Source organism: Rhinolophus hipposideros, assembly GCF_964194185.1.
Source record: "Rhinolophus hipposideros genome assembly, chromosome: 8".
Classification (NCBI taxonomy): Eukaryota; Metazoa; Chordata; class Mammalia; order Chiroptera; family Rhinolophidae; genus Rhinolophus; species Rhinolophus hipposideros.
Genome location: NC_138054.1, coordinates 72500399 through 72516519, shown reverse-complemented (window position 1 = coordinate 72516519; position 16121 = coordinate 72500399). Strand labels below are relative to the sequence as shown.

The following is a 16121-nucleotide window of genomic DNA, read 5'->3' as shown; positions in this document are numbered from 1 at the left end:
CTGATGTTTCTGTTGATCTAGCCCAATTGGAAACCAGAGGGCAAGGGAGCATAGTGATGCAACTAAGTCTTCCTAGGCATGGAATGAGGTGGAAAAGGGAGGGGAGAAGATCTGAAAGGGCAAACGGGAGAGATTCAGCATGGTTGGTCTCCATGAATACGTATTAAACAGAAGAACTAACCAAGGAGCTTCACACCCTGCAACATTGAGTTTTTACTATAATGAAAATGCTGACACACACTAAACTCCAGGAATATAACCCATATTGCTATGGTAAGAGCTATTATAGAAGCCAATTACTGTATTTCACGAGATCCCATTTAAAATAGTTTATTACAGGCTGAGTCATTTAAGTTTTCTAAGGAGCCACAAACAGTAGTGTGGGTGATATTTTTTGCCCCAGGCCAGATTCAATTCTATCTCAACGACAAAGCTTAAAGGATATTTACATAAGGGAAGTAAAAAGTGGGAGAAATTACCTGAATAATTCAAAACCAAAGGCTGTGTATGGCAAAATGGAACCAAGGGAGGGTGCTATGGTCACAAGAGCAGGATGGGAGTAATGATGAACATTGGAATTGAAGTCAGCAAGGCTTCTCCAGTGCTGGGGTCTGCGTTAATCCCCCAACTGTACAGACTGGGGAAGCCCCAAGAGTCATCTCCCACCTCCCTCCCATTCTCCCCTACCTTTACTCACTGCTGGGAATCTTGCTGTTAATTCCCCAGGATTAACCTCAGGGCCCTTAGTTGCCCATGCACCTTTACCCTGTTCTGCAACTGCCTCCTTGGACATAAACATAGCACACTGGAGAGTTTTCTTGGCATCTCTCAAAGAGCTGGGGACTTCTGTGTCAGAATCATCACAAGAAATTCTACCATGGAGATGGGGTTATGACTTGCTCAAAACCCTCCAATAAAAAGAACAACTACTAGCACATGAAACAATATGGATGACTCTCAAAAGCATTATGCTGGGTGATGAAAGAGTATATACTGTACTATTCCATTTATATCAACCTCTGGAAAAAATTTATCTACAGTAAGAGAAAGCGGATTGTGATTGCCAGAGCTAGGGGAGAGAGGTACAGGTGGGGATTGCCTGGGGAGAAGTCCAGGGAACCCTTCTGAGGTGATGGAAACATTTTATATCTTGAATGAGATGGCAGTTATATGGGATGTACACATTTGTCAAAGCTCTGAGAACTGTACATTTAAAATGGACAATTTTATGCAAACTGTACCTTAACAGAGCTAATTAAAAACAAACAGATCTTTAACGGTTCCGGTTCCCATCCTCAGAGTAAAAGACACTAATGACCAACAGGCCTGAAAAACAGCAGTGTGCCTTCACCTCTCCTCCTCTCTTTATTTTGTATGCCCCAGCCACGTGGTCTCCTTGCTGTTCAAAACTAACCAGGTCTGCTCCTGTCTCAGGGACTTTGCACTTGATATTCCCTCTGCCTGCTAGCTGACACTTCTCCCAGACCTCCACCTGGCTCACCCCCTCACTTCCTCCAAGACTTTGATCAAATGTCACTTTCCCAGTGGAGTGTTCCTGGTCTGCCTCCGCCCTGCCTGCCCTCGCTGCGTGCATGTGCACACATACACACACCATTCTCCAGACAAATAGAAGACCTTATGTGAACCGGAACATACACTGCTGTTTCGGCCTTTGTATTTGCTGCTCTTCATGCTCTTTCTCATGCTCTTTCTCACCTGGCTGCACAGAGAGGTTAGGTAACTTGCTCAAGGTCACACAGCTGTGAAGTGGCATCCCACTCAGAGCCAATGTCCTCAGTCACTGCGTTGTACTGACACATAAATGCAGGCATGAAGGCAGTGGAATGGTTTAGGCTGAATTGCATTCTGTTCCTTTTCTTCCCCACCCCTCTCCCCCCAGGATCCTCTTTAATTTTGCTCCCTCTTAGAATCATAATTAAAGGAAAGAAACACAAAGAGAGCTTCTCCCCTTCAAACCTTTCTGTCCACATTAACTTCATGATGGGGGGCCTGGGGAATTCCAAGTTCACCCAGGAAATTGCTATTGCAGTACAACATAAAATGTATTTAAGCAATTACACTCATTTTTTTTCTTTTTGGTAAATTGACTTCTGTTAAATGGGGCTTCATTAATAGATTCTGGCTTGGGGAGGATTAAAAAAAAATCACTCCCTTTAATGCATGTAGTTGCTGATGGAAAAAGTGTCTCTGACTTCTTCACAGAAAGCTCTACGCTTTTCTCCTGGTAATAGGAGAGCTCAGTGTAGACTTCATGGGTTTCTTAAGTACTTCTGCTCATAAAGTCAGGATGTTGGGGTGCTGAGAGACACCTCCATAAGACGACAACAGTGAGCGTAAGGAAGTGCTGCCTAATTGTAAGCTGAGGGGGAGGAATGTTAGATCTTGGTTTAAATCTCAGTGTTCCTGAAAACTGACATCCTCAGGAGAATACTCATTCACTCATTTACTCAGCAAGCACACACATATTGTGCAAAGGAACTGTGCTTGCCACTCCCTCTGTGGTTCCCTGGATACGGGGAGTCCCGGCTAGGCCTATGATCTGCAGGATTCAACTGCAATGTCCCCTTCTCCGTGCAGACTCCGCGCTCAGCCGATAGCATCGGCTGTCTCCCAGAGCACCTCTTGTGGGCTTTATCTCTTCACTAAGTTATGTGCAATGGACTGGACCTGATTCAGGGTTCCAGCATCTCTGCATCCTAGGGCCAAGCATGAACCAGCCCTCCATCCCCAAGGCTGGCTGGGGAGAACGTGACACATGTGAGGTGCTTGCCAACCTACCCCCACTCCCAAGCCACCTTCCCTTCCCACCTGCCCTCTATGCTCCTCCCTGGGGGGTGGAAAGGACACAGTGATGCAACTAGGGAACCGTCCTGGTGGGGGCCAAAGGGCACCAAGGCCCTGATTGGAGGCCCACTCCTGCTTCCTCCTACCCAAGCTACCTCTCCTCCTGAAGCCAGCCTTTACTGACTCAACCCTGACACTTTCTCATCACCAGTGTTTTCCTTTAGCCAAATTCCTAGGACTCTTGTCATGTCAAGATAAGCCCTTTTCCCAAGGCAAACCCGCAATAGCATATATGTTCCAGGAACTGGGTGAATGCCTGGGATGAAAGCAAGTCTGTTTTAAATATGGGCTGCTGGAGTCCCCCAGTCTCCAGCCTTATCTTGGAAAGAGGCCCTTTGGCCTCCCAAGGCTCTTGTTCCCAGCAGTGCCTATCCCATCCAACTTGTGCAGGCAGCTCCGAGACGCCTGAGCCGGCCTATGGAGAGTCAACTCCTGGATACCTACTTATATGTGTTTGGGGTTGTTTCCTATGCTCTCAACAAACCAAAGCTTCCCCCCAATCATTCCTGCTCTTAGTGCTCTGTCCCCATAATTCTCACCATCCCACCACTCACCCAACCCAGGCATCATCCTGAACTCCTCCCTGCCCTTCACCCCTTGCCAGCTGTGGCCAAGTCTTCTCCACCTTACCACCCCTCACCATTCCTCACATGGACCATAGAGACAGCCTTCTGACCTGCCCTCCACATCCAGTCCACCTTCCATACTCTGTGGGGAGATCTGATCGAGTCCCTGCCTTACTGGAAACCCAGCAGCGAAGGCCCACTGGCTTGAGGATAAAGCCCAAACTGTGTAATGCCTTGCTTCTCCAATGACACGCCCTTTGAGCCATGGACACTTTCATGTCTCCATGCCTTTGCATGTGCTGTTCCCTCTCCCTGGAATGCTCTTCCCTGTGGGCCCACCTGACTACTCGGGAAAATATTACTCATCTCATAAATCTAACCAAATGTCTCCTTTCCTCCACCTCTCCCGCTCTCTGTGCCCTCACGAGGAGCAGTTCCCTCTACTGTGTCCCCTTTGCACCAAGGACACGCCCCTGCCATTGTACTGGGCACACCACATCGGAATCATCTTTTGGCTTGACCATCTCCCCGACTAGAAGGTAATCTCTCCATAAGACCAAGAGCAGACGGGCAGGACCTTCTCTGTCTTGGCAGGTCCAGCAACACGGCACACTGCCTGGCACACAGGACAAACCGCTTCCACAAAACAGGGGTTGGGTACCTACAGCGTGCTGGCTGTTTGTAAATAAAGTTTTATTGGCTCACAACCATGCTCATTCATTTACATGTCCTCTGCTTTCATGCTACAACGGCAGAGTTGAGCAGTTGTGACAGAAACTGTAAGCCACAAAGCCAAAAATACGTATCTCACGCTTTACAGAAAGAGTTTACTGACACCTACCATAGGTGCTTTGCTGACGATGTAGTTGTTTAGTTAAAATTATTTTTTTCTAAGTAGGGAATAGTAAACGAATGTAAACATAGCCTAAACGTTTCATTACAATATAAAATACTTATATGGACATTTATTTGCCAATCCATTTAATGCAGGACCGAGACCTTTATCATGGGTTCATTCTCCACATTGTCTATCTTGTATAAACTGCACCCATAGTGCATCAGTCACCATGTCCAATTTTGCTACAGCTTGTCTGGTCAACAGATATTTATTAAGCTCCTGCACCATGCCAGGCACTGTGCTAGGCACTGGGGTGCTGCGGTGAACAGGACAGATGTGCTCCCTGCCCCGATGGAGCTGACACAGCAGGGGGCAGTTACCTCACTCACTCACACCTAATATTTGGGAAGCAATTCTTTTTAGGGCTTGTTCATGGAGTCATTCCAAAAGCATTCAATTTAGTTTCCGTAGATGCAACTGTATTTCCTTTCGCACTCATATTTCATCAGTTTATGTGATGTTTAATTTAAATCACATAATTACAATAACAAGTATGACTGGCACCGAGAGAGTTGGCAACAAACCCATCTGATTCTCAGAAAGTGCAAGACTCAGCTGGTGGGAGGAGGAAGCGCACAGGTGCTGAGTGTGGGAGTGGGAGACAGCAGGCGGGCGACGGGGCTTAGACGGCCACAGGGCATTGGTCAGGAAGATCTATCAAGGCTGTGGGAGTGCCAGCTACTCCAGGGAGCTGCTCTGGGAGATGGTTAAACATCTATAGGCTTTGAGTGGATGAATAAACCAATGAACGAACAAACGGCAGTCTCTTGCTTTCAATAGTGGGGCATGTTTTCTAACTTGTGATCGGGAGAGAGGAAACCAGCTTATTTGAAAATTTTATTTGCGGAGGCCTTCAGAGCTCTTCTAGGTCTAATGCCCAGCTATGTACACATCCCAACTACAGGATTCATGACAAATTGTCAGTCAAGATCTGGTCTGAATGTTTCCAAAGATCAAGAAGTCACCTCTTTACAAATTCTCCCTGTCCACTTTGATCTACTCCCACCATTTTTCTAGCTACTTCATGCTCCTCCTTCAGGTGTCATCTGACAGCTATTGGCTCCATGAAGTTGGCTTCTCCTGGTTGAGAGAAGGTGCCACAGTGTTTGTCTCACCAGGCGTTGTTCAGGGCTCTGCCCCACCCACCAAATTGTGAGCTCCCTGAGTTTCTTTCTTGTTCAGTTCTTTCTTCAGGACCTTGCAGACTGCATGACATGTGCAAAGGGCTAAGTAAATGTTGCTCACTGGAAGGAGGAATGCTTGAATGAATGAATGAACAAGTTCCTGCTGGTGGAAGCAGAGGGCATATGTGGGGCAAAGCAGAGGAAAGGCAGGTGAGCAGGTGAGCCCAGAAATAGTAGCAAGAGCCTTGGAGGCCACACTGGGTTTCATCTGGGTTTCCCACAAAGACATGCCACCCCACCCCTTGGTCCCTCAGCCCTTGCTGTGCTCCCCATTCACACAGCAGCTGCTGGTACCCCTTGGGGGGATTCTTCTCATGCTGACATATCCCCAATACAGCGCCAGTGGAGTTTGGTTATCGAGGTGAGCAAATGTTCCTTCTTCCCCAGAAGCAAGTCAATAAAGTCAACAAATTGTCAGGCTCTTCCCTGCTCAGCTAATTGGTAGCTCCAGGGAACCCACACCAACTACATCAGGTAAATGCTTTTCCTCCAGATGCACTGCACCCTGGAGGAAATATGTCTGAACCTGGAAGTGCTGAGGGACAGACAGGGCTCCTGGCTATGTTTGCTATCAGGTGGGATGAGGGCATCACCACTGATGTCCTGGGGATGGAATATTGGGAAGGTGTGGGGAGTGGCTTGGGTGTCAGTTGCTTCCATTCCTAGCTCAGCTGCTCACCTGGCACAGATCCTGGGTGAGGCACTTCCTGCCTCTGTGGCAGGCTGTACCCATGACACTGAAGTGAACAGAACGGGGTTGGGTCTGGTGTCAGGTGCCAAGCTCTGGGTGAGGGGGCTTGTGGTGGGTTTTTTATAACCTTTCAGGGGGTACCCAACTCTATTCTGTCTCCAGGTCTAAATCAGGCAGTTTCATGTTTTCCTGAGTGCTAGAAGCCTTAGAGGACCAGTCTCCCTTGACCTCAACACACAGCTCCTGAAAGGGGCAGCCATGGGTCCCTTAGGCCACAACTGACAGGGGTGGCCAAGTGACCCAAGCTGGGTCAATCCAGCTGATGGGACTGTGCACTGGCTTTATGGAGAAGGCCCCATAGGACCAGAGAAGATTAGGCAAAAGAGTGTCCCAGCACCATTTTTTCCATTCCTGTTGCTGTGCCCTGCCCCCCATCATTCTTTTATGATGTGATGTGCTGTGCCTTGTACATTTGTCCCTCTCCAGGTCCTGCTCCTGTCTGACAGGGATAGAATCTAGAGCAGTCTCAGCCCTGACCAGCAGCTGGGCCCTCAGCTGCCCGTTCCCTGCACCAGAGTCTCTGTGACTACAGATGGGACCTGAGAGCCAGCCTGGACACCTGATGGTCTCCATGCCCTAAGATGATAAAGCCTGTCTCAATCAGGCTTGGCCCAGGAACAGGGTGCAGTCCTTAGGGGTGACCAAGGCACACTTACACCCTAACCGACCCTCCCCCTTCCCAGCTCAGGTCTCTGTCTAGGTAGAGATGCCACCTGTCTGATTCATTACCTGTCTTATTCCCCTACACAGAGGCAATCGGTTTAAGAAAGTCAAGGGCTAAGGGCTGGGACTCTGGAATCAGATAGGCCTGTATTTGAATCTGGGCTCTGCTGTTTACCAGTTGTGTAAATGTGGGCATGCACTGTAATTTCTCTGAGTCTCAGTTTCCTAACCTGTGCAGCACCGCCGTGCTCTTGTATATAACATGTCCAGGACTGTGCCTGACACACAGTAGGTGCCTCACAAATGTGAACTATTTTCCTCCCTTACTTAGGTCTGGGAAGAGACAGGTCAGCATTTTATCAGTGCCTTGAACCCTCCTCTCTACAGCACACAGGGATTAAGCAGACCTGAGAGCAGCCTGACCTAGGTGTTCTCGGGGCGCTAAGGATACCTACATCCACTGTGGTGATAGAACAGTGCAGGGGTGGAAGGACAGGACACTGTGTGACACCGAGCATAGCCAGTACCCTGGGTAGTCATCTTCCCTCTCCCTCGGGTGGCCCCAGCCTGGCCTCCACCAGTTCGTGCTTACTCAGCCTTGCCCATCTTCTGCCTGTCACTGGCAGACATGACTCAGAGAAGGGACCTGCCCCCTTCCAGTGGGGGTGGCAATGTATGCCTCACAGAGGCCTCCGGGGATTACACTAGGGTACTTCTTCTCAGCCAGAGGAAATGTTTGCAGATGGCTTATCGAGGAGCTTCCCACGCATCTTTGCCTGCCCCTCAGCTGCCATTCCTAGTTTGAGCATCATCAGCGCTCCCTCTCCCCCTCCAGGAGGCAGCTAGCCAGCCCTGCTGAGGTATTCAGCAGCTCTAGAGTGACGGCTGAGAGAGTGAGCCTCCCAGTCGGCCGGGGAATGGTAGGGTAAGACATCTCCGGGCTGCTAAGGTCTGTGAGCAAGGTGTCCTAGAGTCAGGCGGAGCTGGATTCTGATCCTGCCTCCTGTCACATTCATTCCTCTGTGACCTTTGGGGGGTTGCTTTACCTCTCTGAGCCTCTCTCCCAGTGTGTATGTCAGCGTGTGATGTGTGACAATTAAAAGTGATTCAGTGATGCTCATAAACTCTTGCTAAGGCTTCGAGACGCAGCAGCCACAATTCTCGGTCATGTCATGTCTCTGTGCAGCAAGAGACTAAAGGGACTAACGTGACAAAAGGGACCAACGTTTACGGAATAGAAAGCAGTTTGGGGTAGACATGAAGCTCATGAGCCCCAGCAGAAGCCTGCCTGGGTTCAAATCTCAGCTCTAAACTTACCAGCTGTCTCACTCGGAGCAAGTACCTGCCCTGCTTTGGGGCTCAGTTTCCCCATCTACTTAATAAGGACAGCAGCAGCCACCCCGTAGAGCTGTTAGGAGGTTTAAGGGAGAAAATGGCTATAAAAGCTCTCAGTACCGTGCCTGACACCTAGCACATGCTCAGAGAGTATCTGCTATTATTACTGAGGGTCATGACGTGACAGTTGGACGTATACTGAATAACAAACCAGAGGTCCAGACATTAGGATGGTGGCGCGAAAACAAGGCGAGGGGAGGAGATGAGAGAAGTGAAAACTGGGGGTGAGCGCTCCTGGCCGCTCCTACCCCGCACCCCATCACATCTGGCTTAACGTCTTAGGCATTTAGTTTTCAGGGGCAGAAATCCAGATCAAATCAGCCTGGAAGTGAGAAGAAATTGGCTCTTGTAGCCAAACCATGGGAGGAGCAGGGCTATGGCTGGGATGACTAGGACCCCAGGGACGACTAGGACCCGGGACTCCAATGCCACAAGGCCCCCCTCTCTGCACCCCGTCTTTGTTGTACTCTGTTTGCCGGCTTCATTCGCTCTATTGCAAAAGGCTGCTAGAGGCTGGAACCACGCCCGCCCTTAGTAGCTGCCTGATTCACCCTCTCATCTTCATCCCCCGAGAGGACGAGGATTTCTTCCCTCGGTTCCAATTACCGAAAGCTCACGGGAGGCCCTGGATTAGTGTGGCTGGGAGATGTGCCCACTCCTGGGGCAAAGGCATGGCCTCTACTAGAACCCCATGCCTAATCTGAGGACAGTTCTCAAGGAATGTCAATTTGCTAGGCAGACAAAAGGACGTCCATTGTGGTTGAAAGTGGCAGCGGGTTGGACTGAGTGCTCAGAGGCCACTCTTCCCACTCTGTGGGGTCAGGAAGTGGCTTTGTCAAGGCCTGTGAGGGGTACCTGCAGCTCACTGTGGGGTTACCTCCCCACAGGTGGTCTTGTTCTAGACCTCGTCTTCTCCCTTTATGCTGCATCCTGCCAGAGGTGAGCAGTCGGGCCTGGATCCACCATGCTGACCCCATTGTACCCATTTCCTGTCCAGCTCTCCAGGGGTCCACGGGCTGGGGGCTGACCAGCCTCTGTCCTGGGGCGTGGAGCCAGGCTCTGTGTGTTCCCACAGATGCTGGTGTGGTTCTGTGGGCTCTCTGGTCAGTCAACCTGTTGGACTCGGGGTATCCTAGGAACTAGGATAACTTGACCAGGTCTATCTCGGAGGAGGATCAAGCCGGAGGAGAAAAGTCTCCCCTGAATCCCTTCACTGTTGAGATTCAGACACCATATTCTCCCTCCATTTGCCCTCCTTCTCCAATACTTGGCCTTGTTCCTTCCAGGCGTCCTGCTTTCCTGCCCCTAGCCAGAGGAGTCAGACTACCAGCAGAGGCTGAGGACATGGCCTTAGAGGTCAAACCAACCTGAATTTGAGGCCTGGGTCTGCCACTCATTGCCCTGTGGCCTTAGACAAATTAATCTCTCTCTCTCTAGGTTTCCAAAGATAATATACCGAAAGTATTTCCATCACTTTTATTAAAATATCGCGGTCACATCTGATTGCGTGCCTGCTTGCCATGAGGTCAGTGTCACAGAACCTGGGTCTGGCTGCTTATGACCCTGCCTGTCCCAGCAGCCTGGCTTCCAGGACATTTCAGGAGCTCCCTCTAGTATCACCTGCCTTCCTGAGACATAGCCATCCCTCCAACACTGTTTATAACTGGTCATCGAAAAATCAGCCACACTGCTCAAGAAACTCACAGCTATTTACTGAGGGTATGTGTGTGTGAGTGTGTGAGTGTGTGTGTGTGTGTGTGTGTGTAGTGAGTAGTGAATGAGTGAATGAACTGAAAGAATATATAAATGAATTAATTGGTAGGCAAATGAGAGAATTAGTGACTTAATGAGTCAGTGAGTGAAGAAGAGTGTGTAAAATTGAGTAGATCGTGCTTCCTGCCACCTCAACTAATCCGTAAGTGGCGGCATAAATTTCTTGTCTTTATTACCACAAGCAGGGGCTAAGAATAGCACAGGAAAAGTTACAGACCACCAGTTGCAGGAGAAAGATACTGTGTTCGTTTCCCACTGTTGCTTTAACAAATTACTACAAATTCAACAGAAGTGGCTTAAAACAACACAGATTTACTATCTCGCAATTGTGGAGGTCAGAAGTCCGAAATGGGTGTCACTGGGCCAAGGTCAAGGAGCTGGCAGGGCTGCTTTCCCTCCGGAGGCTCTAGGGGAAAATCCGTGTGTTTGCCTTTCCCAGCTTCTAGTGGCAGCCTCATTCCTGGGCTCGTGGTCTTTTCATCCTCAAAGCCAGCAGGGTAACACCTTCAGATCTCGCTGATTCTGACCCTCTGCATGTATCATCACGTCTTCATCTCTAATTCTGACCCTCCTGCCTTCCTCTTATAAAGACCTGTGTGATTACATCAGGCCCATCTGGATAATCCAGGATAATCTTACCATCTCCAAGTCCTTAATATAATCACATCTGCAAAGTTCCTTTTGCTGTGTATGGTAACGTATTCACGGGCTTCAGGGTTTAGCACGTGGACATCTTTGTGGAGCCATTATTCTCCCTACTACAGGCACCTGGCTCAGAGGGCAAGTACAACCATTGATTTCCACCCTATAGGAGGAAGAGGGGCAGGAGGGAGAGTGAAAAAGCATCAAAACATTTATCGCTTGCCTGGGCCAGGTCCTTTTGCTCTTGTGTTGCTGTCACCTGAGCACTAGGATGTTCAAGAACCCCACAGGTGGTTCCAGCATGCCCCCAAATTTGAGAAACATGGTGACAGAAGATATGCCAAGAGCATATGTTGCTGCAGTTGAGGGTATCTGCCCTGTGAGTCCTGAGGGAGAAGGATCCAGAGTGGGCTGTCTCATCCCTGGGTGCACAGTCCCGTCAGCTGGGGCAATTTTTTTATTTTGAAATGAGAAACGAGTTGCAAAGATAGTATGGAAATTTCCTATCTACCTCTCACCCAGCTTCCCCTAGCGTTAGCATGTCACATAACGATGGGACGTGCATCAAAACTAAAAATCCACATTGGTACAATGCTATTGGATCAATCGAAGACTTTATTCAGATTTCCCCAGTCCTTCCACGAACGGCCCTTTTGTTGTTCCAGGATCCAATCCAACATTTCTCATGGCCTTTAGTCATCACGTCTACTTAGTCTCCTCCCATCTGTGTCCATTTCCCAGGCTTCCCTTGTTTTCTCAAGACCTTGACACTTTTGACAAATATTGGTCAAGCATTTTGTAGAATGTCCCTTCATTTGGGTTTGTCTAATATTTTCTCATGATTAGACCAGGCGTTATGGATTTGGGGGTAGAATGCCACAGAAGTGAGATACTCTTATTAATCATATCATAAAAAGGGGGTGTGTGACATCAATATGGCCTATTATTGATGTTCACTTTGATCGCTGGGTTAAGGCAGATCTGCCAGCTTTCTCCACTGTGAAGATACAATCTGTTCTTTTCCATACGCTGGTCACTACAAGTGAGTCCCTAAGTCCAGCCCCCACTGTGAGGGAGGGGCAGTGTCAGGGGCTTTTCTTCCCACCACTTCAATTAGTTAACCCTCATCATTTTATGATCAGTTCACTGCTTTGTACGGATAAGACTGTAACAAGCTAGACCTATGCAACGTGACACAGCTAGTAAGTGGTAAAGCTAGAATTTGAACTCATGTCTGATTTTCATTTCATTTTAACACCAAGAGACACTCCCTCCCAGCTGGCTGAGACAGTGTTTTTCAAATTCATCCATCGATTGTGACCCATTAGCAGGCCATGAGATCAGTCTGTGGGTTGCATTTTAAATAACAAAATAAAGTAGAGGAAACTGTAACAGAATAGACTAGAAAAGAAATGTAGGTTTCATAAAACTTTTGTTTCTGGAAACTTTGTGCTTGGAGACCTTTATCTTGGGAAGAAAAATAGTACCCCACTGTACCGCACTCCACAGCGGGCTTTTCTGAAGACTAAATGCATTGATACAGGGAAAGTGCTTAGAACAGAGGCTGACACATTAAGCATTATATAAATATTATTATGAAGTACGCTCCTGCATAAGTGGGTCATGATGTAAACTGTATTTCTTACTGTAGACTGCAATCGGAAAGTTTGAAAATACTGAATTCTCATCTCTAGACCGGGGATGGCAGATTTATAACCTCTAGACCACTGTTTGTTTTTGCAAAGTTTTATTGGGACACTGCCACACTCATGTGTTACATACTATCTAGGGGTACTTTTGAGCTACAACCGCAGAATTGAGTACTTACAATTGAAACTGTGTGACCCCCAAAGCCTAAAATAGTTACTGTCTGGCCCTCAGACCAGTGTCCCTGCCAAGAGGTCAGCTCATAATACAAGGATATTGGACACCCTCCTGGGCCCCGTGGCCCTGTCCTGCCCCTGCCGGGGCAGGCACTCTTCCCCTGCTGACTACTCCTGCCTGTGGGGCTGCCCAGCTCTTGGGTATCCAGCTCAATATCCTCCTACCTTGGACTGATGCCCACAGTTTATTTATCCATCTCCACGGCTGTCCATAGTGGAAGGCTAGAAACATGGTGCTTTGGTCAGGGTCCCAGCAGAAAACAGATGGCGTTCAAATTAGACTAATTCAGAGTGTTTAATAAAGAGGTCATTTACAAAGGGAAGGGCAAGGTGTAGGAAAGCCACAAGAGACAGCAGAGTCCTCAGAGGCTAGTAAAAAGCAGAGCTCTTACTAGGAGGGGGTGAGGAGAGGGAGCAATTCCTGAACTTGAAAGACGTCAGCCATTTAGAGACGATACTTGAAGAGAAAGCCGAGACTTTCAGTCCAGGGGGTGGAGAGCCAGCCTCAGCTGACCCCATAGGACGGAAGCCCGGAGAATAAATGCCTTGACCTCACTTTCCTTCCTCCTTCATCTCCTTGGGGTTGGGGTCCCCACTGGCCACACTGCAATGGAAGTCAGAGGGTCTAGGCTCCATTGATGTGGTCCACATGGGTCAGCTTACGGGCAGAGAAGAGCAGAGAAGGTTGGAAAGGGGATCTGGAGCGGCACACCTCAGACTCCACCACACACAGCATGAATACAGAAAGCCAGGTGTATTTCCCCTCCCGTAGGTCCTCAGACAAAGAATTCCCCTGCTTCACCCCTCCATGCTGGGAGTGTGGCCTGAACAACAAAGGGTTGCCATAGATTTCATGCTTACTGCCTTCTCTTCCTAGATCTGCTGGGCTCCAGATGGTTATCATGGGGTTCATCTTCGTGGACCTTATCAGTGTGAGAGGGTAAAGGTCATGAAGAGAGGCAGAGACAAGCTGCTGGGTTCTGCTGTGAGTCTGACAAGGGTCTGAGTAATATAGACGTTAGCCAAGTTCTTCTTCACAGCCCATCCTCTACCTCAGGCAGGAGCTGTGTCCCATGTATCTTTGCAGCCCAGTTCAAGTCCAACAAACAGGTGAGCCAACCTCTGGCCCCTTGGAAGAAAGCACCAGAGTGAGAAAAGCTACCTGGGCTGACAGATGTCCCCGGAGTAATCCGTTCCCACTGGCCAGACCCCTCCCCACTCACCCAGATTTCCTTGGCAGGCATCTGGTATCTCACAGGCTCCCAAATCCAGCCACAACATATGACAGCATGTCCCCTGGAGGGACTATCTTTCCTCGCCAGTCTACACACTGATTTTACAGATGAGAAATCACAGGCTCACAGGAAGGGAGGGGCTGGTTGCCATAGCCCGGCCACCTCTCAGCCGAGCTGGGGCTAGAATTCAGGACTGAGAACTCGCATCATTTTCCATCTTTCTTTTACACAAGACAGAAGCTGAAGTCAATCTTGGAGCCCTGGCAGTGGACTTGGCAAACATTCTACATGTGGCCTAACCTTAGGCAAGTTTCCTTGTCAGGCTCAGCTGCTGAGGCCACATACCTGGGCCATTGCTCCTCCAGGCAACAGTTCTGTGCAGGCAGGAGGAAGCACAGGTGTGAGTCAGGTAAATGGGTCCAAATCCAGACTCTCACCTGTTAGTGGCTGTTTGACCTTAACCAGGTTAACTTCTATGTTCAGGACGCTTAGTTGTCTAGCCCTGCAAATTTGGTGCTATCATCAACCTCTGAGCCGTACCACCTGCTGTACCATATAAGCAAGTACCCAACAAAGTCCAAAGGTCACTTTGTCTCTCCTTTCCCTCCAGTTGGAAGGCGGGTGGGATATCTGCAACTGCATTTACAAAAGGCCAGAGGCCAACTAGTGTGAGTGTGGCTATTATAGCACTGTGCTCTAACCCCAAGAAATGGGGACCCCTGAGGTGAGGCCTCCTGATATGCCAAGGGTTTGATCTCATTTTTCCTGGACTCAAGTATAATTAGTAAAATCTCAAGCTTCTCCTGTTTCTCTCCCTCCCCCTCAAGTTTCTTCAGAGAAACAAAGAGTTTAGACTTACAGCCCAAGAGCTCGGGTTTTAAATTAGACAAACTTTGTCCTGACAGGAACCGAGTCACAGCTGTCACACCTGATTATTTTTAGAGTTACTACTAAACTCTTCGTACAGTAGGAGCTGCCAGTGTTCGGGGCAAACAGAAAGACTTCACATTTTATCATGACAGGTCTGGAGCCATCCACCTCCTCCTGTTCATTATTTCCAGCCTGCCTTTGGAAGGGATGATGCGGCATCTTGACAATCTTACGGCCAGGAAGGCAGACCTCGTGATTTGTTACCGCATCTGAGGAGTCCAAAGCTCCTAAAGCTGAGCAAAGCCCACTGCCTCCAGGAAGCCAAGGAGAAATATTCCAGGGGAAGTAGCCGCTCCAGAGCTTTCTCCAGATGAACAATTATGTTTCATGAGAAGCAAAAACTGACCCTCAGGTAGCCAACCAATAAGAGTACCTGTATGCAAATGCCACAGGCACTGGCCAGGAGTGGCCAGCTCGCGAGTGATGTCACAATCCCCTCTTCTGACCCAATAATGCCACCACCACTGAAAAGGCCGACCCCTGACTGCAGCTCTTGCAGAGAGAAAAATTCATCGTAGGCAGAGCACCTCCTAGATTTGCTCCTGGAGTGTGGGGACAAAAGCCTCTGCTGTCCAAGTTACTGAATACAGAAAAAGAAAATGACCTTATGAACATGGGAAAAGAAATCCAGCTAAGGCCCAAGGTTAATGTCTCTTCTTACATCCACTTTATAGTGAATTGCAGGAACAAGTTCAAGGAGCAGCAACCAAATACCTACCTTAGCTTTAAAGAGTTCTCTAGAAAGTGTTCGGAAAAATGGAGGTCCATCTCAAAGCATGAAAAGGCCAAGTATGAAGCCCTGGCCAAGCTTGACAAAGCCCGGTACCAGGAAGAGATGATGAATTACATTGGCAAGAGGAAGAAACGGAGAAAACGGGACCCCCACGCACCTAAGCGGCCTCCATCGTCCTTCCTACTCTTCTGCCAAGACCACTACACCCAGCTGAAGAGGGAGAATCCCAACTGGTCGGTGGTGCAGGTGGCAAAGGCCTCAGGGAAGATGTGGTCTGCAACACCAGACATCGAGAAGCAGCCGTATGAACAAAGAGCAGCTCTCCTGAGAGCTAAGTACCATGAGGAACTGAAAGTCTACCGCATGCAACGCAATGCCAGGAAGAAGACTCGCCAAGGCTTGCCTAAGAACCAACGCAGAGGGTGCAAGCAAGCTACGTCAGACAAAGCGAGTGGATCCAATTAGAAATAAAATGCCATTCAGCTGCACTGCCTGTCCATGGTCTCCTGTGTGCTGATAGGGCAGCCACTGCTGCTGCTGTGGGGCAGTGAGTGGTATGGTAGTGTTGAGATGGGGGTTGGGAAACTGATCTTGGGGAAGGGA

General features: G+C 48.9%; 2 protein-coding genes across 2 annotated transcripts in view; one reads left to right on the top strand and one right to left on the bottom strand.

The window, feature by feature from the left end:
• CSMD2 (CUB and Sushi multiple domains 2) overlaps positions 1 to 16121 on the bottom strand; it is a 579318-nt gene that overhangs the window by 308440 nt on the left and 254757 nt on the right.
• On the top strand, positions 15393 to 15983 carry HMGB4 (high mobility group box 4; the record flags this gene model as incomplete). Its single annotated transcript, XM_081055777.1, has 1 exon — positions 15393 to 15983. The coding sequence occupies one exon, from the start codon at positions 15393 to 15395 to the stop codon at positions 15981 to 15983; it is 591 nt and encodes a 196-aa protein (XP_080911903.1).